Source organism: Cyanistes caeruleus, chromosome 32 (genome assembly GCF_971803275.1).
Source record: "Cyanistes caeruleus chromosome 32, bCyaCae1.hap1.1, whole genome shotgun sequence".
Taxonomy (NCBI): domain Eukaryota; kingdom Metazoa; phylum Chordata; class Aves; order Passeriformes; family Paridae; genus Cyanistes; species Cyanistes caeruleus.
In genome coordinates, this window is record NC_141733.1 from 70459 (window position 1) to 95584 (window position 25126).

At 55.4% G+C, this 25126-nt stretch overlaps 3 protein-coding genes across 7 annotated transcripts; 2 read left to right on the forward strand and 1 right to left on the reverse strand.

The window, feature by feature from the left end:
- Positions 1-1605: 1605 nt before the first annotated feature.
- On the reverse strand, positions 1606-5431 carry TMEM106C (transmembrane protein 106C). 4 transcript variants are annotated; one of them, XM_023943214.2, is made up of 8 exons: positions 5106-5431; positions 4336-4557; positions 4175-4238; positions 3653-3812; positions 3434-3574; positions 3240-3289; positions 2938-2991; positions 1606-2603 (listed from the first exon to the last, which is right to left on the reverse strand). In XM_023943214.2, the coding sequence occupies exons 2-8, from the start codon at positions 4526-4528 to the stop codon at positions 2480-2482; spliced, it is 786 nt and encodes a 261-aa protein (XP_023798982.2). In that variant the 5' UTR covers positions 4529-4557; positions 5106-5431; the 3' UTR covers positions 1606-2479. The 4 variants fall into 4 exon arrangements, with proteins under 4 accessions (XP_023798982.2, XP_023798983.2, XP_023798984.2 ...); XM_023943215.2 differs by having other exon boundaries at positions 5071-5118; XM_023943216.2 differs by having other exon boundaries at positions 4900-5111.
- A 2957-nt stretch (positions 5432-8388) lies between these two features.
- Positions 8389-22395, forward strand: VDR (vitamin D receptor). The gene is made up of 10 exons (XM_086870480.1): positions 8389-8461; positions 9225-9287; positions 14279-14429; positions 16462-16592; positions 19250-19434; positions 19542-19665; positions 20059-20230; positions 20604-20755; positions 21075-21191; positions 21359-22395. Exons 3-10 carry the CDS (start codon positions 14281-14283, stop codon positions 21616-21618), a joined length of 1290 nt encoding a protein of 429 aa, XP_086726606.1. The 5' UTR covers positions 8389-8461; positions 9225-9287; positions 14279-14280; the 3' UTR covers positions 21619-22395.
- A 270-nt stretch (positions 22396-22665) lies between these two features.
- MYG1 (MYG1 exonuclease) lies at positions 22666-25019 on the forward strand. Of its 2 annotated transcripts, XM_023943234.2 has the most exons (7): positions 22666-22867; positions 23174-23286; positions 23354-23513; positions 23766-23915; positions 23990-24112; positions 24298-24479; positions 24556-25019. In XM_023943234.2, the coding sequence occupies exons 1-7, from the start codon at positions 22688-22690 to the stop codon at positions 24734-24736; spliced, it is 1089 nt and encodes a 362-aa protein (XP_023799002.2). In that variant the 5' UTR covers positions 22666-22687; the 3' UTR covers positions 24737-25019. The 2 variants fall into 2 exon arrangements, with proteins under 2 accessions (XP_023799002.2, XP_086726604.1); XM_086870478.1 differs by lacking the exon at positions 23990-24112 and having other exon boundaries at positions 22673-22867.
- Positions 25020-25126: the final 107 nt, after the last annotated feature.

Below are 25126 nucleotides of genomic sequence, written 5' to 3' on the forward strand. Positions count from 1 at the left end.
TTTCTTCCCCATTTCAACCACTATAAAGTTCTCTAGGTTGGGAAAAAATCCCTTGAAAATCCTCATTTAACATTTAAAGAGCAAATTTTTTGGGTTGCGATACTTCAAACTAAGGGAGAAAATGGAAGAAAATTTCCCCAAAGAAGCCAAAAAAAAAAAAAAAAAGGGGGAAAAATCTGAAAAATTATGAAGTGGGAAATTTTGTAAAAGCAGGAATTTAATTGTGGAATTCTTGTCCCATAATTAGCATTGGGACAATCCCAGTGTCACCAGGGCAAGGGGTGGCTGTGCCCTCCTCCTCAGGGTTTTTATCCTGTTTTTTACCTGCAAAAACTCCAATTTGGGCTGTTTTGCAGCACTGGAAGTAGGAGACTCCATGGTCCTCCCCTCTTGCTGTGCCATAAAAAATCCCAGATGGAAATTCCTCTCCTCACCAGGCTGTTCATTACAGGCAAAAAGCTCAGAAATGGGATTTTTTAATGATCTTGACAAAAATCAGCCCAGTGACCCTGAAGAGCCCCAAACCTGCTCTGATTTCTCATGCAGGAGGCCCCAGGCAGCTCCTGGGTGAGGAATTCCTGAGCTTCATCCCAATTCTTTTGGGTTAAAACTCCTCTTTTTACCTCTGTTGATGGCAAAACTCCGCTTGGAGAAATTATATCTTGAAAACAGCTTTTAAAAAGCCATTTTGGGGCAGAATTTGACTTTTAAACCCTCCCAGTTTCAAGCACAGCAGCTGCCAGATGTAGCCCAGCACCAAAACATTGGCAAGGGAAATTCATTAAGGAGGATTGAGGGATTAAAGAGGATTTTCCACCCAAAAATGCCCTTTGAGAGGCTCTCCTAATGATGGGAGCTCTGCACAAAGGGTTTGGGGTCAAACCTTTCCCCTCCTGGCATAACCAAGTGGAAAATTCGGGGGTCCCTGCTGGGGACAGCCCCCCAAAAAATCCCTCCAGGATCCCTGGAAAAGTGAGATGGGGTTGGGGATAAAGAGGGGGAAAGGGAGTGTGAGGAGATGCCCAGAAAATCTTCCTTTTCCTTAAAAAAATATGAAAGGAAAAGTCAGTGGGAATTGGGTATTTGTGGGACAAGTTTCAGGTCACCAGGGAAGGAGGTTGGGATTGGGATTCTGGGCACCGGTCCCAGCTGGGAATGGGCACCTGGCTGAGCTTTTTCCCCCTCATTTTCCCCCAAAAAATCCTGGAAAGGGCTGGGAAAAATGGGGTTTTTCAGCCTGGAGAAGGCCTCAGGGTGACCTTTCAGGAGAGATGAGGATGGATTTAGGACAGGACACGGGGAGTGGCTTCCCACTGGGAACTGAAGGTTTGGGTGGGATTTTGGGAAGGAATTCCACCCTATGAGGGCAGGGAGGCCCCTGGATGGAATTCCCAGAGGATTCCCCATCCCTGAGATGGTGGGAGATGGAATGGGATGAGCTCTAGCATCCCTGCCAACCCATTCAGGGATTCTGTGGAAATCTATCAGCAAAACAGGGATTTTTGGGCAAGAAAAAACACAGGAGCAATCTCAGCAGAGCACTGGATTTAGGACAAATCCAGAGATTTTCCTTAAAAAAAAAATAAAGGACAGCACACACAGAAATATCCAAATCAGGTTTAATGAAGGATTCAGCCCTAAAAACACTGCAGGGGCAGGAATCTCCTGTCAGAAAAGGGAGCAAAGTGTGGATTTTGTGTCACTCTCACCCAAAAATCCAGTAATTTTTCCACTGAAGGATTCCCCCACCTGTAGCTGTGCCTGGCTCCCAAATCCCATGGGAAACGAGGGCTGAAATTCCAGAAGAAAACTCCCAAAAAGGGGCAAAATGCCAAAGGGCTGCGGGGGCTGAGCTGGCAGCTGGATTTTCCTCGGGATAGCGGCCGGCAGGAATGTCCAGCTCCCGGCAGGGAGGCCTTGGAATCCCAGCCTCCCACAAAACCCCTTCCAATCCCTGCTGCTGTGGGAAATGGAGCATAAAAAGCAGCAAATTCCCGGATTTCAAACCCCAGGAAAGAGCCTCTGGATGCCAAATATGTTGGAGCCACAGGGGAAAAAGGAGGAAAAAGTTCATTCCAAAGATTTGGGTTCCTTTGCCTCCTTCCCGAGTGTAACAGAGGGACATTCCTGGTGGGAACTGTCCCCTTTCTGGGGTCCTGAGGTGCTGCCACCACTGAGCAGGAAAATAAATTCATTTCCCCTGAAAAAATAAATTATTTACTCTCAAAAATTAAATCCATTTACCCCAAAACACCCCGACAGTGCCAAGCTTCCAGAACAGGTGCAAACCACTGTAAATCTTCATAACTTCAGCCCTTCATTCAGGAGGGAAAGTTCCAGATTCGTTCCCAAAAAGAAGAGAAGGAGCCTCAGAGCTGCCGGGTTTGTCCCCACACACTCCCGGTGCCTGCTGCCAGCCTGAGGTAGCCCCAGGTCGCTCAGAGCCCCCCAGGAGCCCTCAGGGAGCCCCCAGGAGCCCTCAGGGAGCCCCCTGGGCCAGGGCAGGCAGCAGTGCTGAGGAGTTTGAGCTGCAGTCCAGGTAATGGAAGGTCTCCAGGGTGCTCTGGGTGCTGTGGCCAATGTAGGAGAGCTTCACCGAGGTCCTGGCAGGGCAAAGGGACAGCCCAGTAGTTTGTATTCATCACAAAACTCCTCTTTTCCTCAAAAAAACCCCAACCCATTCCTGCAGGTTTCAGTGAAAAAGAGGGAATTGCAGCCTCTGGAGGAGGATGTGTGCTCCACCCTATATTTACCCCCCGGGCTGGATTAAAACCTGACCCTGAGGTGGATTTGGGGGACATTTGGGGAAAATCCAAGCAGGATTTTCTCCTAGGAGCCCAAAACTGTGGCTGGAATTCCCTTGGGATTCAGGAACCACAGAAGAGAATCTTTAAGGTGGAAAGAGCTCCAAGAACCCAAAGCAGGAGCGGCACCCACCTCATGAGGATCACGATGTTGTGGACCTTCACCTTGGGCAAAGTGCAGAAGAAACTAGAAAAGATCAAGGAAATTGGTCAGCAAGTGAAAAACCTGAGGAATTTGGGGTTTTTTGGCAGCTCCTGCTGGTATTTTTCACTTTGGTGTTAACAAAACCATCTCACAGCACCTTGAGAAAATTCCTGGCAAAGAAACTGAGCAGGAGAAGTGAGCAATTTACAGATTAATGTCCCAAATCTGATTCAAAGCAGCTCTAACCCTCTCCCTCCCCCAGGTATCTCCAAGGAGCAGTAAATCCTTACTACACATAGGACAGGGATCCACCCAGCTCTGCCTTCACGGTGAAATTCACCTGCAACAGAGTGGAAAAATCAGATTTCAGTACACTTTAATCACCCTTCAACCCCATTTTTGAGAGAGTGGACAGCACAAAAGCCGCTGTGGCCACTGGACACTGAAATGCCAAGGTGCAACTCCCAGAACTCCCAGTCAGTACCAGTTTGTCACTCAGGGGCTGGATGCTGGAGATGTTGGTGAGCTGCTGGCTGCCCACCACAGTGTTCATGTACTGCACCTGGCTGCTCAGGCTGCTCACTGCCACTGAGTAGAAGTTGGAATTTCTGATCCTCAGGGTGGCCTGGAGGGGACAGAAACAACCCTGACCTCGCTGGCTCGTTCCCCCGGTGGTTTATTTTCCCAAATCCACAAGATTTACCGTGATGGCCAGGAGGACAGCAGAGTTTTTCCTGTCAAACCACACCTGGACCACTTTGATGCCATCATCCTCCACCAGCACGGAGTGGGGGAACAGGAAGAAAACCCCCAGGCCAGACAGCAGAAGGCAGAGCAGCACTGAGAGCAGCACATAGAGTTTCCTGGGGAAAAAAACCCCAAAAAAATTAAATTCTTCAGCTCCTCTGCAAGATTTGGATTCTAAAAAACCCCACCCCCTGTTTGGTTTCCTTGGAAGAGCCACACAAGAGCTGCTGTCACATTTTTAATATCAAAATGGCTCAAAACCCTCCCTTTACACATTTGGGGCTGCATAATCAGAAACTAACCAAAGCAAGATTTTGGGGGTTTTTTTGCAGTTGCTCCCAAAACTTCAGTGAGGGGATGGAAGGTGGGAGTGGGATTGTGGTGTGCACAGTAGAAATATTTAAAATCGTGCTTTAAATCCTATTTTTTGGGGTGAAAACTAATGCAGCAATAAGTGATAAAGGAACTCCTCCCTTACGTTCTCTGAGGGCGAAGCCGTTGGTCACTGTAGGGGATCAGAGCTACCAATTCGTTCACCTGCTCTGGGAAGCAAAAATGGGAATAACACATTAAAAAGTGAAATTTTTTGGCTGTTTAGAGTTGTTTTTTGGCGTTTTTAGGCCCCAGAGGAGCAGCCACCTGTGGGGATGCATCCGGTGCCTTGGCAGGTGGGACAGGTGACGCTGTCCTGGCCTGTGAATTCCATGTAGGGAATCTTGGCCATGTCCTCCACAGGCTCCTGGCTGCCCAATAAATTCTCACCCTCCTCATCCCCGGCCTTGCTGTGGCTCAGGGCAGAGCTGACAGCAGACAGGGAACGCACAGAGCCCATGGCGGCGGCTGATAGAACGGCTGTGTCACCTGGGAGAGGTGGCAGGAACAACTCAGGGCTGTCAAAGGGGGGGTTTAAGCCATTTCTAAGCTAAAATGCCCCTCTCAGGCGTCCCAAAGCCACTAGAAAGTGTCCCCATCCACAAGGGGCTTCCCTGGAGAAAAGGACACCTCGGTGGGCTTCATTTCCAGCCCGTCAGAACCAAGCGCCCTCCAGGGCATCCCGTCCTCCACTGAGAGCAGCATCCCCTCAGTCAGACCCTACCCCAAGAAACAGGTCCGGGGCTCGTCCACTCCCCTCAGGAACAACCCCAGAGCCCCTGAGACCGCACGAGAGGAACAGGCCCCGCAATGGACCCCCGAGACCCTCACCTGAGAGACTCCCTCATTCTCAAGGATCCCCTCCCTCAAGAACTCCTCTTTGAAGACCCCCTCCCCTCAGGAACCCCTTCCTCAGAGACCGCCCCCTCACAGGAACTTCCCCTTCACGGACTCCTTCCCTCAGGAACCTCTCCCTCAGAGACCACCCCCTCATAGCCGCACCCCCTCACAGAGCCCTTCCCGCAGGGAACCCTTGCCTCAGCGCTCTCCGGCAGGGGGCGCCTGGCCCCCGTTCCCGCGCGCAGCCGCCGTCGCTGTGGCAACGGCGCGAGTTGGAGGTGGGCGTGGGGTGGCCATGGCCCCGCTCATTCACCCCCGTGTGGGGTGGGGCGGGCTTGTTCCGACCACGCCCATCACGTGGGCCATTTTGTCACAACGGATGGGCGGGGTTTAGTGAGCCACGCCCCGTCGATTCACCCAGAGCGCACGTGCCAATTTTCGGGGGTGGGGCCAGTGACCACACCCTTCATTTGCATGTGATGGGCGTGGTCAGAATCGCGCACGCGGAGAAGGAAGGCGCGGTTCCGGTTGGGCGGGGCAGGGCGATGAAGGGCGGGGAGTCACTTAATTGCGCGCGTGCGCACAGCGGGCCCTCTCTGTGCATGCGCGAGGGTGGAGGTTTTGGGGGGCGAGAACCCGCATGGAGCTCTGAGCCCCCGTTTTGGGGATCTCTGTCACAGTGTGAGCCCCATCACACCAGCAGAGATTCGGGCTTTACCGGTGTGAGAGCCCTGCTCCCCGCACGGAGCGCTTCCACACCATTCTGAGCCCACCTGTCCCAATATGGAGCGGTGCCCACACCGTCCCAGTTCAGCCCAGCATCACCTCCAGCATCTCTCAACTTTTGCGGTAAAATCCACCCCAGGCCATTCCCTCCCCACCACCCCCGCCCCCCCCCCCCCCCCCCCCCCAGCCCCGACAGCTACCGGGTCCGTTTTCCTTCAATAAATTCCCTCCCGTGGGATATTTTTCCCACCACACCCAAGAGAAAGTCGATGGAAAATGAAATCCACCCCTCTCTCAATCACCCAAACTATCAAAATAAAATTCAAGGCAAAATTTAAATATTTATGAGCTCCAGAGGTACCTCCTGCCCGGCCGCGGGAGCCGTATCCCATGGCAATGTTATGGATCATTTCTTCTCTCCTTCCCAGGAGCGAAATTCCAAGTGGGGCGAGAATTCCCGGCACTCCTTCCTTCCCACGGCTCCTTTCTGCGCTTTCCCGGGGTTTGTGGCATCCCAGGGAAGAGCCGAAAAAAGAGCAGGGAGAGGGATCGGGAAACGAGAAATCGCTTCCAACCCCTTGGGATCCGCTGCGGGATGAGCTCGTCCCCGCAGAGAATTCCCAGAGCAGGGAGAGAACCGAAAATTCCCCGCGCAGCCTCCCCTCGCCCCCTGTCACGTCCTGGGTTTGATCCCATTGGTTTTACCCATTGTTTTCTGTCCCCAAACCCAACGGGAATGGGTGGAAAGGGGGAAAAGCCCCTTTCCCAACCACCAGGTAGGATTGTGGAAGCGTTTCCCGGGAAATGTCTGCTCCCCCGGAATGGGGCGAGTCCGGATCCATCCCGGGAGGAGCTCCGGGATGAGGGATCGCTGCTCCAAGGGCAGAGAAATACTGGATTGGGGCTTTTCCCACTTCTCTGTGTGTCCCTCAGGGATTTCTGAGCCCTGGAACGGAATCGTGCAACCGAGGGATTTTTTTGGGAAGGACCTTCGAGCTCATCCAGCCACTTTTATCCCACACCTGCCGCTCTCCCAGGTGGCTCCAAGCCCCGTGCAGGGACAATTCCAGGGATAGGAATGACGATCCTTAAGGTCCCTTCCAACCCCAAACCATTCCGTGATGATCTGGGGATCCCGGCTCCTGTCGCTCCACATCCCCGAGCCATCCTCCTCTTCTCCCAGCCCTGCCGATCCCTTTTCCCAGGCTGGAGCAGCACAAAAACTGCGGCTCCCGCTCACAGCTTTTGGAATTTCCAGGCAGGAATTAAATGCCATGCGGGAATTAAATTCCCCTGAGTCCCCGCACATCCTGGCTGCCCCAGGGATGCAGAGCAGAGCCGGGATTTGGCCCTAAACCCCTCGTGCCGGCTGCATTGAGAGCGGAAAAGCAGCAGGAAATCAGGAGACCGGGAGGGAATTCAAACCCTCCTCGGCCACGAACTTTGCCCAGAGCTCGGGGGGCACAAATTCCCGGTGGAATAAAAGTGGGATCGATGGCAAATTTGTACGGAAAATGCGTCACGCTGGTCTGGTGCGTGGTCGTGTCAGTAGGGAAAAGCCTTGAGAGATTTTGGGACATTTTTGGTATGGAAAGAGCTGTGATCCCAAAAACACCGGGATGGTCGTGAGCAGCTTTCACCACTCCCCACCCCCCAGCCCTACCGAAATCCTTCCGCGCCACAAAATTGCCTCTGATGTGTTCCCATTTCTTCCTAGACGTTGTTTTCCCCTCTTCAGCCTCATTAAATCAATTTAAAGGCGATTTTGAATAGTTTTCCCCACGCAAACCGCAGCAGCTGAACCCGGTGCCCGCGGCTGTGGGGGCTCCGCTGCGCCCGGGGGCTCGTTTGCTCACGGGATTTTGGCTTTCTGGGACACAAGATAAACCCTGGGAGCAGCAGCAGCAGTTTTCTGGGAGCGTTTCTCTATGCTTTATTCGCTGTTGCAGTGGCTTCATCCCGGGTAGGTGTTTGAGGATGGGAAGAGGAAAACTGCCGAATATCCCGATTTTTTAGACTGGGGGCGCAGCGTGCCCAGAACACGGAACACCTTTGGGTTGGGTTAGGCTGAGCTGGCTCTGCCCAAAATTCCACATTCCAAGTCACCAATAACGGGATTTTCGATTTTCAGGGTCTGTTTTTGCTGTCCCAAACACTCTCAGATCTCTCAGGAGCAGCCAAATCCAGGTGTCCTGTGAGTCCCCAGGCTCGTATCACCCTCAGGGCTTTGCGGGGACAACGGGAGCAGCTGGAGCCTGCAAAGAACCAGGAGTGCTGGGGGTGGCACTCTGGTACTGGTGGCGTTTGCCCTGTCCCAGTATAGATCTGGGCACTCACTGGGAGCTGGATCGGCTGCCCGAGCCCACACGACTTTCTGGAGGGGTGGCAGCCCCCAAAGAGCCGGGCGCTGACACCTGCTCAGCTGGGCGGGTGTGGGAGAGGGGTCGGGCGGCCACCGAGAGCCGCGTGGGCAGTGGGTGGTCGGCAGGAAGCCGGGTGGGCAGAGGGGAGCCGGAAGGCCGCGGGCGGGCAGCAGCCCCGGGACCCCGAGCGGCCCCTCCGGGGAAGCCCCCGCGCTACCGGGGGCCACGTGCAATTCCCCGCCACGCCCCCTCCGCTTTGGCCACGCCCACCCTCGCCTTGTATGGTGCGTGCGGCCGGGGCCAAGGCGGTGCCGCGCTGGCATTGGCGGGGCGGGGCGCAGGGGGGGCGGGGCCTGGCGCGGAGGGGGCGGGGCCGGGCGCGGAGTGGGCGAGGCCAGGGGCGCCGGTTCCCGTCAAAAGGCGGCAGCGGGCGGGGCAGGGGCAGCAGCGGGGCCGGGGCTCAGGTACCGGGGGGGACACCGGGGCCGGGGGGCACCGGGGCCAAGCCCAGCCCTTCTCAGCGCCTGCCGTCACTCCGGCGCTCTCCGGGACGCTGGGGTGGCTGTTCCCGGGGCATTCGGGCTGTGGGGGGACCCTCGGCGTGAAGTGATGTGGGCACGGGGTGGCCCCGCCGGCGTGAGGGACACGGGGCGGGCGCTGACGCTCCCCGGTGCTTCCTGTTCTGGGCTCGCAGTGTTCCCGTGCTGCTTTGGGGCTTTGGAGACCCCCTGACCCCCCGTGCCCCCCCCCTCGGCTGGGGACCCTCCAGCCAAAGTTCGGGTCCCCCTAGGGCTGGGGGTGCCCCGGTCCCGTTCAGGGGGTGGCTCCTGGTTTTAGGGGGGTCAGGGACTGTCTAGTCTCAGTCCATACCGCCCCCAGAAATTTGAGTTCACCCGGGAGTTTTGGGGTGCTCTGGGGGGTCCCCCCATCCCGGAAAGGCACTACCGGCCTCCCCCCTCTGGGGCTTTCTGGGGGCTTCGAAACCGGGGAATTCCGGGAGCTGGGGGGGTGTTGATGTGACTTTAGGGTTTTTTATAGGGTGATTTTAGGGTTCCTGGGTGCTGTGGGGGTGTTTGTGTGACTTCAGGGTTTCCTGTAAGGCGGTTTTACGGTTTCTGGCTGCTCTCGTGGTTAACTGCCCCATTTAAGCCCACATTCAAGATCCCAACTCGGGTTTTTTTCGGGGGGCTGAGCCCCCGGCACGGCATTAATCACCCTCCTTTTTAGTTCCCCAGTGCCTTCCCGTATTTTGGAGCGATCCCGAGCCGTGCCAGCAGCAGGAAAATCAAGGTACGGGGGGATTTTTATGCATCAGGAACTGGGAGATCTTCCCCTGGGCACCCCAAAAGAGTTCTTGGGGCCGGTAGAGGCGGCTGAGCCGCTCCTTCCTCTCCTTTTCAAGGCTGGAGCTTTGAGAAAAGTTGAGTTTTTTTCTCGGAAAGAGGTTTTCGGGAGAGGCGACGTTTCTGCGGCGTGTCCTCCTCCCCCGGAGCCGCTGTGACTCATCTTCCTCCGGCTCGGGGAAGGAGCCGCGGCGGGACACGAAAACCCAGGAAAATTGGAGTTAAACCCCGGGAAACTGGGGTTGAGCCCAGGGAAGAGGGAGGGAAAATCCGGGGAAGCCAAGGAGAGCAAAAATCCAGGGAGGTGATGGGGAAAGTGAGGTGTGAGTGGAGCAATAATCCCGTGAAATTGGGGTTTAAACCCAGGGAGGAAGGAAAAATCGAGGGAAATGATGGGGAGATCAAAGGCAGCAAGAATCCCAGGACATTAAGATTAAATCCAGGGAAATTGGGCAGTGAGGGGACAAAAATCCAGGGACATTAAGATTAAATCTAAGGGTGAATGGAGAGAAATCTAGGGAGATGGTGAAACCCCAAGGTCTGAGGAGAGCAAAAATCCAGGGAAATATGGGGAAACCAAAGGGAGCAAAAAAGAGCGTAAATAAAGTTAAATAAAGTTTAAAAAGCCCTGGGGTTGGGCTGGACCTGGCAGACATGGGGTGAAATAAAGGAAAAAAAAAATGCCAGGGTGAGGTTGGGTTCCCTCTGGAATCCCTGCATGAGGAAAATCTGGGAGAAGATGATGAGGATGATGGGAGATGTCTGCCCCAGATCTCCAGGGTGTGACCAGATCAGGACTGAGATGTCCCAGCAATAACAAAAATCCCAAAAATCAGATTTTTCCCAGATAAAAACACGCCTGGGATCGTGGCTGGATTCCTGTTTCCCTGAATCCTGCTGTGTTTAGGGAGGAATACATGGAAAATCCAGGAAAATCCATTTTTTCCCATTTAATGGCTAATCCTGCTCCAGAGAATAATTTTTAACCTCTTGTGGCCTCTTTAACCTTTTGTGGCCAAAGCAGAGCTGGCCCAAGCTCCCTGAGGGGAAATTCTGGAATTGTCAGGGATTGGGAGAGGGAAAATCTCAGTTGGAGGTGGGCTGGGACAGAAATAGGAGCCTAAAAAGAAGAGGAATGGGAATGAAAATGGTTCTGGGTATTAAAAATAACAACAACAACAAAAAAAAATTCAGGGAGATGATGCTGAAAGTGAGGTGTGAGAGGAGCAAAAATCCAGGGAAAATATGGGGAAAGCAAGGGGAGCAAATTCCAGGGAAATTAAGATTAAATTGAGGTGTGAATGGAACAAAAAATCTGCCGGGATGTTGCCGGTGCCACAGCTTCATCTCCAGCCTCTGCTGACTCAGCTCCTCCTCAGGCCCTTTCTCTTATCTCAGCCCTTATCAGCTCAACCCTCGCTCTTTTTTGCCGCTAATAAACGGAAAAGGGGTGGAAAACTACACCCGGATTTTTTTTTTCCGGACATCCAAAGCTGTTTCCTCATTCCCAGGAATCCCAGGAACTGCTCCGTGTTCTCCTGGGCAGGAGAATAGCAACGCTGCAGAGGGATTCTCCCTTCCTGGAGTGATTCCTGAGTGTGCTCCTGCTTCCTAGAGGCAAATTGGGTGGAAAAGGGATTTTTGGTATTTCTAGCCTTTTTCTGGAAAAGTTTGAGCTGTTTCCTGAGATTTTTCCCACTCTCTCTGTGCTCCGTGTGTGACCGCTGCTCCAATTTCACAATTTTCACCCATAGAAGTGGTGGAAAACAACACCTAGAACCTTTATCTGCACATCCAAAGCTGTTTCCTCATTCCCAGGAATCCCAGGAGCTGCTCCACATTCTCCTGGGCAGGGGGACAGCGACACTGGGGAGGGATTCTCCTTTCCGGGAGTGATTCCTGAGTGTGCTCCTGCTTCCCAGAGGCCAACTGGGTGGAAAAGGGATTTTTGGCACAGGAAGCCTTCCTAACTTTTCTCTGGAAAAGTTTGAGCCATTTCCTGAGTGTTTTCCCACCTTCTCCATGCCCCAGGTGTGGCTGCTGCTCCAGTTTCCCAATTCCAGGCTGCAACAGCTCTGGCTGCTGCATCATTCCCACTCCTCCTCCTCCTCCTTCCTTGGGCAAGCTGAGGTTCTGGGGAATGAGAATTCCCTTTTCCACCGGGCATATTCCCAGGGATAGGGAATGGTCAGGGATCTGGGGCCTCTAATGGCTTCTTTTCCAGCTCCAAGGTGGGGCCTTCTGTTAAAATTCCCTTTTCCTCCAGGCACATGCCAGGGAAGGGATTTGGGCTCTCCTGTCCCTGTAGCCCAAGAGAACTCGTTACAAACAATCCGTCCTCTCTCCATAAATCCCCTGTTCGGGAGCTCTATTTTTAGACCAGCTGGGTGGCCCCGGGAGGGGACAGCAAACCCCAGATTTCCTGGGAATTGCCACAGGTGGGAATCACCTGTGTGGCTCCACACCTTTCCAGGGCTCTTCCGGGGCTGCTTCCAGCACAAAAAGAGGATTTGATTCCACAGTGTGGGGCTGGTGCTGTCCTTCCACCCCTGCTTTGGGAATTTTTTCCATAGGGAGAGCCTCTCCCAGTGTAGATTTTCTGGAATTTTGCAGTCTTTTCCCATTTTCTCCTGGTGTTCTGGTGCATTTCCTGTGCCTGGGGGCATCCTGGGCTTCACAATCCCTTCCTGAGAGGCTGGGACACTCCAAGAATTCCATGGGAAAAACCTAGATTTGTGTCCTGCTGCTGCCCAGGGCGGCCCCTGTCCTGCCCTGCTGCTCCTGGGGACACTGCCTGGGACAAGGCCCAAAAATTGGGATTTTGGTGCTGCTTCATTCCCAGGAAATTCTCTTCCCCGCTCCCAAAACTCTTCCTGCTGCTCCCAGGGGTGGCATTTCCAACCAGGGAAGTTGGGAACGGTTGTGTCCCAAACTGGCAGTGAAAGGGCGAGGCAGGGTCTGGTCCCTGAATCCAAGGGGGATTTGGGATCCTTGAAGGAGAGGGAAAAGGTCCAGGGCAGGGTTTTGCTCACAGCTTCAAAAATGTCATTTTGGGATCTTTTTGCAGCCCAGGAACAGCTGGGAAAAGCAATTCCTGCTCCAGCTGGGCTAGGAATGCTGCTGCTCCTCTCGGGAAGGGGAACAGCAGGGGAATTGCCAGGGAAGGAGTGGGGCAGGGCTGGGCCCCATCACGTGCTGGGATCAGTTGGAATTTTCCTCCTGGCTTGTCCAGACAGGTGGGGAAAGCTGGGATTTGGGATCCAGCTCATCCTTGTCGCCCTCCCCATCACCTGGTTTGGGGTCTGGAGCCCCTTTTTGGGGACTCTGAGCAGCACGGGGGCTGTGATCCCATCCAAAACTCCTTTTCCAAGGAAAATTGGCAATTGCTGGGGAGGTTTAACAGGCACTGGGTTGGGTTTACGTCCCTGGAGGCTTTTAGAGACTGGAGTTTTTGGGAAGGCCTTGGAGCTGCAAATATTCCTGGTTTGGGGATGATATCAGATTTTCTTTCACTCCTGTCACGCTGGATATTGGGAGTGAATTTTGGGTGGATTTGGGGTGGATTTTGGACATCCCACACCAAAAATCCCCCTCAGTCAAATCCATAGGGTTTCCCCTGCTGGGAATGGGTTTGGAAATTGGCCTTTAACCATCGGGAATGTTGGGAAATGAGTTTATTGTGGGGCAGGGCCGTGGCCTGGAAAGGCCCCGATCCCACGTGGGGTCCCAAGGCCTTGGATTCCGGACTCTTCCTTGCAGGGAGGAGCTGGAATCTTGGAAAATCTTGAGTTGGGATCATCCAGTCCAGCTCCTGGCCCTGCACTGGACACAAAAATCCCAAATATCCAAGAGTGTTTCCCAAAAATTCCTTGGGCTCTGGCAGACTCGGGGCCCTGCCCGTTCCCTGGGAAGCTTTTCCAGTGCTTGACCACCCTCTGGACGAGGAGTTTTCCCTAAAATCTGCCCTAAACCTTCCCAGAGGTCCTGTCCCAGCAACTTTAGATAATCTTTGCTCCAATCCAGGGAATTAAGGTTGAAATTTCCCAAATTCCAGCTCCTTTCCCCTATCTTCCAGTGTAAATTTCAGGAGCATTTTGCTGGAATTTTCCTTCCTCTGGAGCAAAAAAAGCCCAAGGGAGGTTGGAGATGTAAAAATAAAAAAAAAAAGAAAAGGGCATTGAAAATTCCTGGTAATTGCATTTTCCCAGGATGGTTTTCTCTCTCCAGAGGGAGCCAGAACCTGTTTGGGAATATTTCGAAATCCAGGGAGAAGCTCCGGAGGAGTTCTGGAATTTGCCACAAGCAGGGGCAGATTCTGCCTGTTGGCCGTCCCTGGATTTTTTTGGGGGATATGAGAGGAAGAATTCCTTGGACAGCCTGGAATTAGGGATTGGGAAATAAAGGAGGAAGGGGAAGGATTTGGGGCAAGAGGAGGAAATCCAGGAAGGGTTCAGGGGATACCAGGGAAGATTCTGTGGGAAAAATTCCCATTCCTAGGGGTTTTTTTGAGTTTTTCCTTGGAAAAGGGTGAAAGCTTTACCATGAAGTGACCACAGTGGTGCTGGAGGGATCTTTTTTTTGGGAAAATCCTGGGAAAATTTCTGCACAGTTGGATTTTCCCATTTAAAAGGAGCGGTGGGATTTGTTGGAAATGAGGCTGTTTTGCCTCATTAGTGATTAAGCCAGGTTAATTGAGCCTCTTCCAATCCCAGAGCTTTCCCGGCATTCCAGAATCCCAAAAATTGGAATTTTTGGGGTGCTTTTAATGCCCAGAGCCAATGGGAATAAAAATTCCTTGCCCATACCAGGGGAAATCCAAGGAAAAATCCTGAATTTTAGAGATAATTTTAGGACTAAGCCCCCTATCTTGCCCCAAATCAGGTGGAATGAAAAGTCCTGAACATTCGTGACAAATCCCAGTCTTTTCCCCCCTTCCAGCCATGGATCCGGGCACTTCCAGCACCTCCCTGGCTGATCCCAGTGGAGATCCTGAGCGGAATATTTCCAGGATCTGCGGGGTCTGCGGGGACAGAGCCACCGGCTTCCACTTCAACGCCATGACCTGCGAGGGCTGCAAGGGCTTCTTCCGGTGAGCCTGGGAATGCCTCATCCCAGAAAACCTTGGGAGTCCCAATGGCAATCCAATGGGGTCCCGAAACTGGCCTGGAATTCCAGGTGGTGCCGCGTTCCTGTGGTTTAAAAAATCGATGGGCTTTTTTGTGGGTTTGGAATCTTGAGATGGTTTTTTCCCTATTTTTCCAGAGTTTTCCATGGATCTGGGAGCCTTGCAGCACTCTGGAAAAAGTGGGGAGTGTGTGGGAAACTCCCCTGGAGTCACAGACTGGGATTTTTCCTGAGCCAAAAAGCCCTAAAATCTTCTCAAAAACCTCTGGGACTGGGGGATGAGGAGGGGCAGGGGATCCACTGGAGCAGCTCTTCCAAAATCCAGCATTTCCAGGGAATTCTGTGTCATTCTGGGAATTCTGCCCCCGTCCCCACTTCATCCTGGATCTCTCCCCACTCCCAACACTATTCCCTCATTCCAGGCTGGGAATGAGGTTTGGAATCCTCTATTTTTAGCCCCTGGGATCCCAAATCTGCCTGGGAATGGGTGGCTTGGGAAGTTTCCATGGAATTCCAGCCCAGCCTGGCTCTGGTGTCACCCTGGGAGCCTCCAGAACCACCCAAGCTGCAATTTTCATTCCAAACCTGGAATTTTGGCCTGTCCCGAGCCCCGGGAATGCTTTTCCCTGCTCCAAGGCCTCATTGTTTGTGCATCCCCGGCCTTTTCCTAAGTTTTTGTGGAAAAAAGGAGCTTTTTGTGCACCTTAATTGGGAATTTGGGGGTGTCCAGGGATGAATTCTGAGTGCTGGGATTGTTTGTCCCCCATTGGGAACAGCAAAGTTCCAAAGGTTTTGGATGAATGGGGAAAAACAGGGCTCTGCCATCCATTTTTCTGGGATGAATTCCCAAAAATCCCAAATTCCCGGCAGGTAAAGGCAGAGTGAAGCTGCTCTGTTTACATCTCCCTTTCTAAAACCATCTTTTAATTCCTGGGACTGCAGCCAGAGGAAATCTTAAAGATTTTTACCCATATTTGATTTTTTTTTTACCCATTTTTAAATATTTTCTTCCCCATATTCAATATTTGAACGCATAATTGACATATTTTACCCCTATTTAGTATTTTTTACCCAGATTTTATTTTTTTAACCCATTTTTTTATCTGAGTATTGGCCTTGGGCACTTCCAGGGATGAGGCACCCACAGTTTTTCCAGGAATTCTTTTCCAGGGCCTCACAGGGAGGAATTTCTTCCCAATATCCTATCTACCCCCCTTTTTCCTCAGAAATTCTGGCTCTGGCCCTTTGTCCTGGGAAGAGTCTGACTCTTTTTCCTTGTCAGTTTCTGGCTTTGACACTTTATCCCAGGAAGATTTTGGCTCTGACCTTTTGTCTTGGAAGGTTCTGACCCGTTTTCATTGGAAATTCTGGCTCTGACCATTATTCCTTGGAAGATTTTGGCTCTGACCCTTTGTCCTGGAAGGCTCTGACCCTTTTTTCCTGGGTTATTTTGGCCCTGACCCTTTGTCCCGGTGGCTCCACGTTCCCGTTCCGCTGTGGTTTCTCCACAGCCCAGGGTTGTCATTTTCGGGCTCCTTTCCCTGTGTCCTGCAGCAAGAATTCCTCTCCCTGCACACCCAAAATGTGCTCAGGCCAGTTCTGCCAGCAAAGCCGGGCTTAGGGCGGCTGGGTTTAAACCACACAGCCCCAGCTTGGGGCTCTTTGCTGCCGGGGGGGGGTTTCTCTGCAATCCCGCAATCCTTCCACGCTCCTGGCCTTAAAAATCCCTGCTTGGACCCAAGAACCTTCTCCAGCCAGCAGGCTGGGCTTAGGGCAGCCTGTTTTTGTGGAGTGGGATCGAGGGGCTTTAAGGTCATTCCCACCAAACCCTTTTAGGATAAAGCTGTGGCTGAACCCCTTGGATGTTTCCCCTTGAAAAATTCTCCTTTTCCAGCAGTGCTCAAATCTCCCAGCTCAACTGATGTTTGGAGCATCAGCCAGAGCAGTGAGAGTTCAGCCCAAAAAGGGGCTTTTTCGCTTTTCCTGCCCTTTTCCAGGAGGAGCATGAAGAAGAAGGCCACGTTCACCTGTCCCTTCAGTGGGGACTGCCACATCACCAAGGACAACCGGCGGCACTGCCAAGCCTGCCGGCTCAAGCGCTGCGTGGACATCGGAATGATGAAGGAATGTGAGTGTCCAGCTCGTGGGAATGACACTGGGAATGCTCTGGGGGCCTTTTCCACGTCCCTGCAGCCAGGGGTGGCACTGGCACCATCCCGGGGGAATGCAAAGGGCAGGGGAAGCAGCAGGTAATGATTGAGAGGAGCTGGTTTAATGATTCCTGCCCATCCAGGAGTTGTTTTCCCATGGGCTCTCCTGGTTTTTTGAGGAAAACCAGCTCTATATCTCCCAATGGCTCTGAAAATCTTCTTTTCCATGCTCCATGGGGAGAGCTGGATGAGCTTCCCCATCCTCATGGAGCCGGGTTGGGTTTTCCTCTTCTTCCTCTGGGATTATTTTTTTTCCCTAAACCTTTTTTCCATGTGGGATAAAGCAGGGACTTAAGTCAACAGCAGAGGGAATTAAAGTGGTTTTAAAACCCAGTCCAAACACACAAATGTGGCCCAAATGTTTGTTTTCTCTGGGTGTATTTAGAGATAAGTGGCTTTTAAAAATAAATCGTGTTTGAGGTGCTGGGGAGGAGCTGGGTGCTCCTGGAGAGCTCCAACCAAATATTTTCTGCTGGGAGATTGTGGCCAGGGTGTCCATGGAGCTGGAAATTCGGGATATGGAAGCAAGGCCCTTTCCCTGATGTGCTAAACAGGGCGCAAACAGAGCCTGATGTCACCCTGGGGCCTCCAGAAAATCTGAATTTGTAGGTGTTTGCGGGTTAATAAATGCTTAAACTTTCAGTGTTCCTGATGGAAATCCCTGGATTTTATTCTTTGGGATTGGCAGGTTGATGAGGGAGGAGAAGGCCACACCCCACACTGGCTGTCCCCAAATTTTGTGGAGTTGTCCCTGGTTTTTGAGGAGCCCCTAATGAGGGAGATGCTTTAATTTGCACCAGCAGCCAATTAATTAGCCAGAAAGGACTGGAAAGTTCCTGGGCAGTAATTCCAGGGGTTTTTCTCCACGATTTCTCCATGTTTTCCCCACAGGAGTTAACGTGTAAACGGCCCCGTTAGCAAGTCCTGCCCGGATTAACCAAAACTGACCCAGAGAGGCTAAAAATAGCTAAAAGTGGACTTTGCAGCTGAAAAAACGAGGGAGGACGAAGGGTTGGGGTTATTTTTAGGTGGAAAAAGGGAATTGGGAAGGTTTTGAGGCCTTGTTTTCCACAGGGATTCGAGGCTGGCAGTGTGGGAGAGGAGCGGGGCAGAGCCTGGTGCCGGGGTTAATTTGGGCTCCGACCAAATTCCAGCCCTGAGCCACCCACCGGGGCAAACATTTGTGGGTTCCTGCCTGTCTGGGGCCAAGCAGGGGGTGGCAGGCAGAGAAAATGCCCCTGCAGGCTGTGGGATTTGGGAATTCTCCTGTTTGGCTCTTGGGGAGGGCAGGGCCTGTCCCCTCCTCTCTGCCTCCTCCCCTTGGACAATGGGGTGGGAAATCTGGCCTTTCTCACCTGCGGTGGGCAGAAAGTGTGGAATTACCCCTGTTCTGCCTTTTTTCAGCTGCTTGGAGCTGAGGGAGGGGCTCAGGGGTGTTTGGGCTCCCTTGGATGCTTCCCTAATAATCCCTAAAAATCCTTGTCTGTGGATTGTTAACAGCTCCCTGCTCTTTGTGCAGGGCCAGGGATGGGTGACCCAGAGCAGGCAGTACCCCCGTGGATCTGATGCTTTTTGTGATAAAAACTGGGATGGGGGAACAGCAAAATCCTGATTTTCCTCCCCAGGCAGCCACGGAGCTGTCAGTGGTGGAGGTGGGAGCGACCTTTCAGCCCCTTCTGAGTGTCCCAGGCCCCTCTGAGATTGTGCAAGGCTGGAAAATGGAGAATGGAAAATCGCCCTTGGCCAAAGGAGCAGGGGAGGCCAAGGGTTCCTTGCCTTGAGCTCCTTCCGCTGCCCTTCACCGACCTCTCGCCCTAAATTCCACCTTGACTCTCCCAGCATCAGATCCCTGCACCCAGGGAATTCACAAACAGCCCCTGGAGGGTCTCCAGTGCCTGGAGAAAGGGCTGAGGAAAGGGAACCCCTGGTTTTAGGGGGCTCTGTCCCACCCTGCGCTCTCAGGAGTTGTGACCCCAGAGATTTCTGCAGCTCCCTGCAGCTTTTTTTCCCTTACAGCCTCTCTCAGCTGCTCAGGGCCTGGAGCTGTTGATAAAAAAGTGAAGATTTGAGCCCAAATTGCCCCTAGCTGCTCCTTTTCCCTAAATAAACAGGCCCAGCCTTCCGTGGAGCCCAACCTTTGGCCGCTGCTGAGCGCCACCACCCCAATAAAAGCCATAAATCCCCAACCCTGAGGGCGGGGAGGTTTGGCTGTGCCTTGACCTTAAAAATCAGATTAAAACTGCCCTGAAGCAGCGCTGGACACCCCTAGTGGCAGCTGGCAGCTGAGAGGAGCCAGAGCTGGGTGAACCCAGCAGTCCCAGAGGTTTTGGGATCGGGATTTGAGAGTGCTGAGCAAACAGGGAGGGAGCAGAGCAGGCACGGCTGGCACGGCCTCGCTGCCCCCAGAGCCTCACCAAAAAGCACCAGAAACCTCCTGGCACAGCAGGAAACCGGGGCCAAGGGGCTGCAGGAGGGAAAAGGGATTTTTCTGGGTGGAAAAAGTGGTTTTCCAGGGGCTGGGTGTGGCATCCCGGGGTCTTTCCAACCCCTAATTCCAGCCCTTTTCCTTTCCCAGTCATCCTGACAGATGAAGAGGTGCAGAGGAAGCGGGAGCTGATCCTGAAGAGGAAGGAGGAGGAAGCACTGAGGGAAAGCCTCAAACCCAAACTCTCAGAGGAGCAGCAGAAAGTCATCGACATCCTGCTCGAGGCCCATCGCAAAACTTACGACCCCACCTACGCTGACTTCACTAAATTTCGGGTACTGACCTCAAAATTCTCTTCTATCCCTCGAATTCCCCCCACAAAATTCACCAGACCCTTGTCCCGCCCTGCTCTTCAGGGAGCTTTCTCTGTTTTCTCCCCCAGCCCCCTGTGAGGAGCCACCCTGGCAGCAGAGGGGCCACGAAATCCTCGTCCCTGCTCACCCAGGACCTGTCATCGGAGGATTCCTCGGATCTCTTCGGCTCTGAGGCCTTCAGCACATTCCCAGGTGTGCCCCACTCCCTCCTGGCCCCAAAGTGGGACTGGCAGCCAGGGAGGGACCCCAGGACTCGCTTTGGGCTGGAGGTGATGCCCCAAATTCTAGGGGTGGGGAATGTGCCAGAGCCCAAATTAACCCCAGCAAGGGTCTGCCTTGCTCTTTTTCCTCCTCTTCATCCTCATCCCACATTCCCAAACTGGGATCCCAAACCAGCCCTGAACCCCAACATCCTGTGGAAAACCTGGCCTCAAAACCAGGTTCCCTTCTCTCACCCCTCCAGAGGTCGCAGGGGCAGAAATGCAACACTTCCACCCAACTTTGGCATTCCAGAGCGTTTTCTCACATCCTGTGGAGGCTCACTGATGTGCACACAGGGTCCCCTCAGCGTTTCCCTCCCCACAGATTCCGTGGAGCCACCGCCGTTTCCCAGCCTGGGGCTGCCTGAGGAGCAGGACGAGAGCTCCTCCATGAACCTGGAGTTCTCGCAGCTCTCCATGCTTCCACACCTGGCTGACCTGGTCAGCTACAGCATCCAGAAGGTGATCGGCTTTGCCAAGATGATCCCGGGATTCAGGTGAGGCCTGGCATTCCAAACCTGGTGTTTCCCACTCCTGGGAATCCTGTGCTGCCCCTCACACCCTTCCCTGTTTCCCCTTCCCAGCTCTGTTTTCTGTCTCTCCCCCTCCCTGGGGTTCTTCTCTTTCCCAAATGCTCTAGAAAACACACACAAATTCCAGCAGGGAGACACCAGAGCTCCTGCAGCACTTGAGTGGCTCATGAGGGGCCTCAGGTTCTGTTCACCCCAAGATCTGAGGCAAAAACACACCCAAAAAAACCCTCCTGGAATGGGAATTTATGAGGGGCATCAGTTCCTCCTGGCCCTGCCCTGTGTCCCCTCTGTCCCCTGAGCATCCCAATCCCCATCCAGAGGGCAAATCCCCCTGCAGGGATCTGTCTGCGGAGGACCAGATCGTACTGCTCAAGTGCAGCGCCATCGAGGTGATCATGCTGCGCTCCAACCAGTCCTTCACCCTCGAGGACATGTCCTGGACCTGCGGCAGCAGCGACTTCAAGTACAGGGTCAGCGATGTCACCAAGGGTAAGGGAATCCCAGCCCAAATCCCGAAATTCCCTGGTTTTTTTTCACCGTTGAGCCTTCCCTCCACACCTGGTTTTGTGCTGAGAAAGGGGGTGGTCCTGCCCCAAATTTTGGGGGTTTGGAAGATGACAAGTGGTGCATTAATTTCTCCAGTGCCACCTCAACGGCCCCCGTGCCACCCCAATGTGTCCGAAAAAATCCTTCTAGAGGAAACTATCCCCTTCTAAGGGAAAGGAGATCCCATTTCAAAGGGAAAAATCCCCTTGCAGAGGAAAAGAGCCTCTTCCAGAGCCCCTTTGAGGCTCCGTTCTCTCCACAGCTGGGCACAGCATGGACCTGCTGGAGCCACTGGTGAAGTTCCAGGTGGGGCTGAAGAAGCTGAACCTGCATGAGGAGGAGCACGTGCTGCTCATGGCCATCTGCATCCTGTCCCCAGGTAGGGACAAACCCATCCCAAACCCTAAAAACCCACAGAAGGGAGAGGAAAACCTCAAATCCAAAAAACCCACAAAAGGGAGGGAAAACCCCCAAGCACTGCTGGCCCTAAGAAGGGACGAAAGGAAGGGACTCACCCCACAGCGGCAGGGAATCCTCTCTCCGCAGACCGGCCGGGCGTGCGGGAGCCCCAGCGGGTGGAGGCGCTGCAGGAGCGGCTCTCGGAGGTGCTGCAGAGCTACATCCGCGCCCGGCACGCCGCGCCCGGCAGCCGCCTGCTCTACGCCAAGATGATCCAGAAGCTGGCGGACCTGCGCAGCCTGAACGAGGAGCACTCGCGGCAGTACCGCTGCCTGGCCTTCCAGCCCGAGCACAGCATGCAGCTCACGCCGCTGCTGCTCGAGGTGTTCGGCAACGAGATCTCCTGAGCGCCGGCCCTGGGTGCCCCGGAGCAGGGAGGAGCCGCGCCCGGCTGTGCTGGGAGGATCGGGGGGCTGAGCCCGAGCCGGGCCGGGGTTTGGTGTCTCCGCTCGGGTTTTTCCCCTTCCGAGAGCTGGATCCCCCCGTGGATGTTCTGGGGCTGAGCTGCCTCGAAACTCTTCCCGAACGCTGGGAAGGGGAAGTGCTAGGAGATGAACTCGGGGTGCTGATGTGGATGCGGAGCTCTGATCCCCCCGAAATCCCACAGCAGCCGTGGGCTCGGACACCCCAAATCCCAGCCAGCAGGTGCCATGGGCGATGTCCCCACAACTCCCACACATCCAGTGTGCTGCTGCTGCCAGACTGGGATGAGCCAGAGGCAGCTGAGAAAGCCCCTTGAGGGGAAACTTTGTCCTCGGCCCTCAAAGGGAAGAGCAGGATGAGCTTTGTTTGCACTCCCTGGGAATGGGGGAGCAATGAGATCTCCAGGTGACACCCCCACTTTGGAGCTGGACCCCTCTGGGGGATGAGATGATGACCCCTGGGCTGGGGCAGGGACCCCAGTTCCAGCTTGGCTTCCTCCTCCTGCCACGTTCTGGAGGCAGCTCCAAGCCCTCGTTCCTACCCACAGCAAACTCTGGGAAGGGGGGTTTGGCAGCTGAGAGGCTCCAGACACCTGGGAAGAGTCACCACAGCCCCCCTGGGCCATGACCAATGGCCGGAGGGTCCCCAGTGTCCGGAGGGTCTTTGATTCTGGCCAATAAATTCCTGCTTGGGCAAATCAACTCCGCTCCAGACTCGTGTGTCTGGCCATCCATCCCTGTGTCTCCATTCCTGTGTCCCCAGGGGGGCTGTGCAGCAGTGTGTGTGTCTGTCCCAAAGGTAGGTGAAGGCTGTCCCCATGTCCCGCTGTCCCCGTGTGCCCGGCCCAAGCCGCCAGAGGGCGCTCGCCACACCCAACCGGCGCCTTCACCCCGGCCTCTGCGCGTGCGCACTCGGGCAAGCGGGGGGGGCGGAAATGGCGGGAGGGGTTTATGCTGATGAGGGCCGGGGCTCGGGGGGCGGGGCCTCCCCGCCATGCGCGGGGCAGCGCGCGCCGCCCGAGCCGTGGTCATGGCGGCCACCGGGGCAGGAACCGGCACCGGGCACAAGCGGCCGCACCCGGAGCCCGCCGCTCGCATCGGCACCCACGACGGCACCTTCCATTGCGACGAGGCGCTGGCGTGTTTCCTGCTGCGTCTCCTGCCCCGCTACCGGGTAAGGCGCAGCGTGCGGGGGCACCGGCAGCGCGCCCGGCTCGGGGTTCCGCCCGGGGCATGGACGGGACGGGGGAACCGTGCGGGCTTCCCGGGGTCTTCCTCCCGGGGTCGCTTCTCTCTCGGTCCCACGTGGGGACACTTGAGCCCGCGCAGCGGCCTCCCTTGTGTCCCCGGTCCCACCTGGGGGTCACCCTGGTGTCCCCTGTCCTTCCTCAGGGTCCCTCCCCGGTGTCCCTCGTCAGCAGGAGCCGCTCCCGGGGGTTCCCGGTGGCCCTGGGGATCCTCACCGCGGTGTCCCCTGCAGGACGCGGAGATCGTGCGGACGCGGGACCCGCAGCTCTTGGCCGCCTGTGACGTGGTGGTGGACGTGGGGGGCGAGTACGACCCGGGGCGGCACCGCTACGACCACCACCAGAGGTGAGACACCGCCCCCCGGGACAGCGGCATCCCCGGGGGACCGCGGGGTGACCGTGTGGCCCCACAGGTCCTTCACGGAGTCCATGCGGAGCCTGCGGCCGGACAAGCCCTGGAGCACGAAGCTGAGCAGCGCCGGGCTCGTCTATTGTCATTTCGGGTCCCAGATCCTCGCGGGGCTCCTGGGGCAGCCCGAGGATGGGCCCGTGGTCACAGCGCTCTATGACAAGGTGACAGGGGGTCTGTCACCCTGCCAGGGTCACAGTCTTGCGCAGGGCTTGTCCTTGGTGGGAAAGGGGACCAGTTTGTGGCAGCTTGGGCTTCCAGCCAGGCTGAGCTCTGCTGTCCCCTCACTGTCCCCTCTGCCCCGCTGTTCCCCCTGTCCCCCCTCTACTGCCCCCTTACTGCTCTGTCTTGCTGTCCCCTCACTGTTCCTCATGTTCCCCCTCTTCTGTCCCCTCTTTCCCCCTCCCTGTCCCCAGCTGTACGAGAACTTTGTGGAGGAGGTCGATGCTATGGACAACGGGATTGCGCCAGCGGCGGGGGAGCCGCGCTACGCCCTGAGCACCACTCTGAGTGCCCGTGTGGGGCATCTGAACCCCCGCTGGAACGACCCCGACCAGGACACCGAGGTGGGCACAGCCCCCAGGGACACCCCTCTTAGGGACACAGTGCTCAGGGACACTGCTGACCCCCGTGTCCCCAGGCGGGGTTCAGGAGGGCCATGGAGCTGGCAGGCAGCGAGTTCCTGCAGCGCCTGGACTTCTACCACCGGGCCTGGCTGCCAGCAAGGGCGCTGGTGGAAGAGGCTGTCCGGCACCGCTTCGAGGTAATGCCAAGCCAGCCCAGCAGAATCTGGAATTCTGGGGGAGAACTGGGGCGTGGGGAGGCCAAATCCCTTTGGTAGAAACCTCCCGGGGAGGGGCCCCTGCACCCCTGCTGGAGGCCACTCGGATGTTTGGGGACACTGAGCCCCGGGTGGTTTCAGGAGTCACCCCCGTGTCCCCTGTGCAGGTGGATGCCAGTGGGCAGGTCCTGGAGCTGTCCCAGGGTGGCTGTCCCTGGAAGGAGCACCTGTTCCAGCTGGAGCGGGAGCTGGCCCTGCCCAAGCCACTGCAGCTCGTGCTGTTCCCGGACCGGGGCGGGCAGTGGCGGGTGCAGAGCGTCCCCACAGCCCCCCACAGCTTCCAGAGTCGGTGAGACCCCTCCCCATGTCCCACCATTGCCCCCCGTGGGGCCGGGGTCACTCCCAACACATCTGTCCCCCCACAGGCTCCCCCTGCCCGAGGCCTGGCGGGGACTCCGGGATGAGGCGCTCTCGGAGCTGGCTGGAATTCCCGGCTGCATCTTCGTCCACGCCAGCGGCTTCATCGGGGGGAACCAGACCCGGGAGGGGGCATTGGAGATGGCCCGAAGGGCACTGGAGCTTGGGGGGGGCACTGAGAGCACGTGAGCCCCCTCCCCAGCAGGGACACCCCAAAAGGGGCCCAGTGTGGGGTCCCAGGAATGCTGCAGGGACCGTTTTCACACAGATCCTAGATTCTCCAAGGGATTTGCTGTGCTGGGGGTGGGAGCAGCAGCTGCTGGGAGTCTCAGAGCACCCAGCCCTGTGCTGCATGGGTGCCAGCCCAGCCAGAGACTTTTTGGCTCCATTTTCTGGGAGCTTGTCCCCATTCCTGTCATGTCCCTGCACCGAGGTGCTGCCAGCATCAGTAAAAACCAGTGTGTGCCCAGTGCATTGGCTGTTGAGGGGTCCCAGGGGGGCTGCGTGTGACGCTTGGGGGTTGCTGTGACTTGGGGACAGCTGTGATCCCCCCGCAGCACGGAGACAGCAACCAGTGCC

What these genes read in the sequence shown, in the direction of transcription:
- TMEM106C (XM_023943214.2), bottom strand. Translation starts at nt 4,528, where the DNA reads ATGGGCTCTGTGCGTTCCCTGTCTGCTGTCAGCTCTGCCCTGAGCCAC. An exon ending in CTGTCCTCCTGGCCATCACG is followed by an intron (nt 3,575 to 3,652) that starts GTAAATCTTGTG and finishes TGTCCCCTCCAG; the next exon opens with GCCACCCTGAGGATCAGAAA. An exon ending in AACATCGTGATCCTCATGAG is followed by an intron (nt 2,604 to 2,937) that starts GTGGGTGCCGCT and finishes TTGCCCTGCCAG; the next exon opens with GACCTCGGTGAAGCTCTCCT.
- VDR (XM_086870480.1), top strand. Translation starts at nt 14,281, where the DNA reads ATGGATCCGGGCACTTCCAGCACCTCCCTGGCTGATCCCAGTGGAGAT. An exon ending in CATCGGAATGATGAAGGAAT is followed by an intron (nt 16,593 to 19,249) that starts GTGAGTGTCCAG and finishes TTCCTTTCCCAG; the next exon opens with TCATCCTGACAGATGAAGAG. An exon ending in AAGATGATCCCGGGATTCAG is followed by an intron (nt 20,231 to 20,603) that starts GTGAGGCCTGGC and finishes ATCCCCCTGCAG; the next exon opens with GGATCTGTCTGCGGAGGACC.
- MYG1 (XM_023943234.2), top strand. Translation starts at nt 22,688, where the DNA reads ATGCGCGGGGCAGCGCGCGCCGCCCGAGCCGTGGTCATGGCGGCCACC. An exon ending in GTCTCCTGCCCCGCTACCGG is followed by an intron (nt 22,868 to 23,173) that starts GTAAGGCGCAGC and finishes TGTCCCCTGCAG; the next exon opens with GACGCGGAGATCGTGCGGAC. An exon ending in TCACAGCGCTCTATGACAAG is followed by an intron (nt 23,514 to 23,765) that starts GTGACAGGGGGT and finishes CCCTGTCCCCAG; the next exon opens with CTGTACGAGAACTTTGTGGA.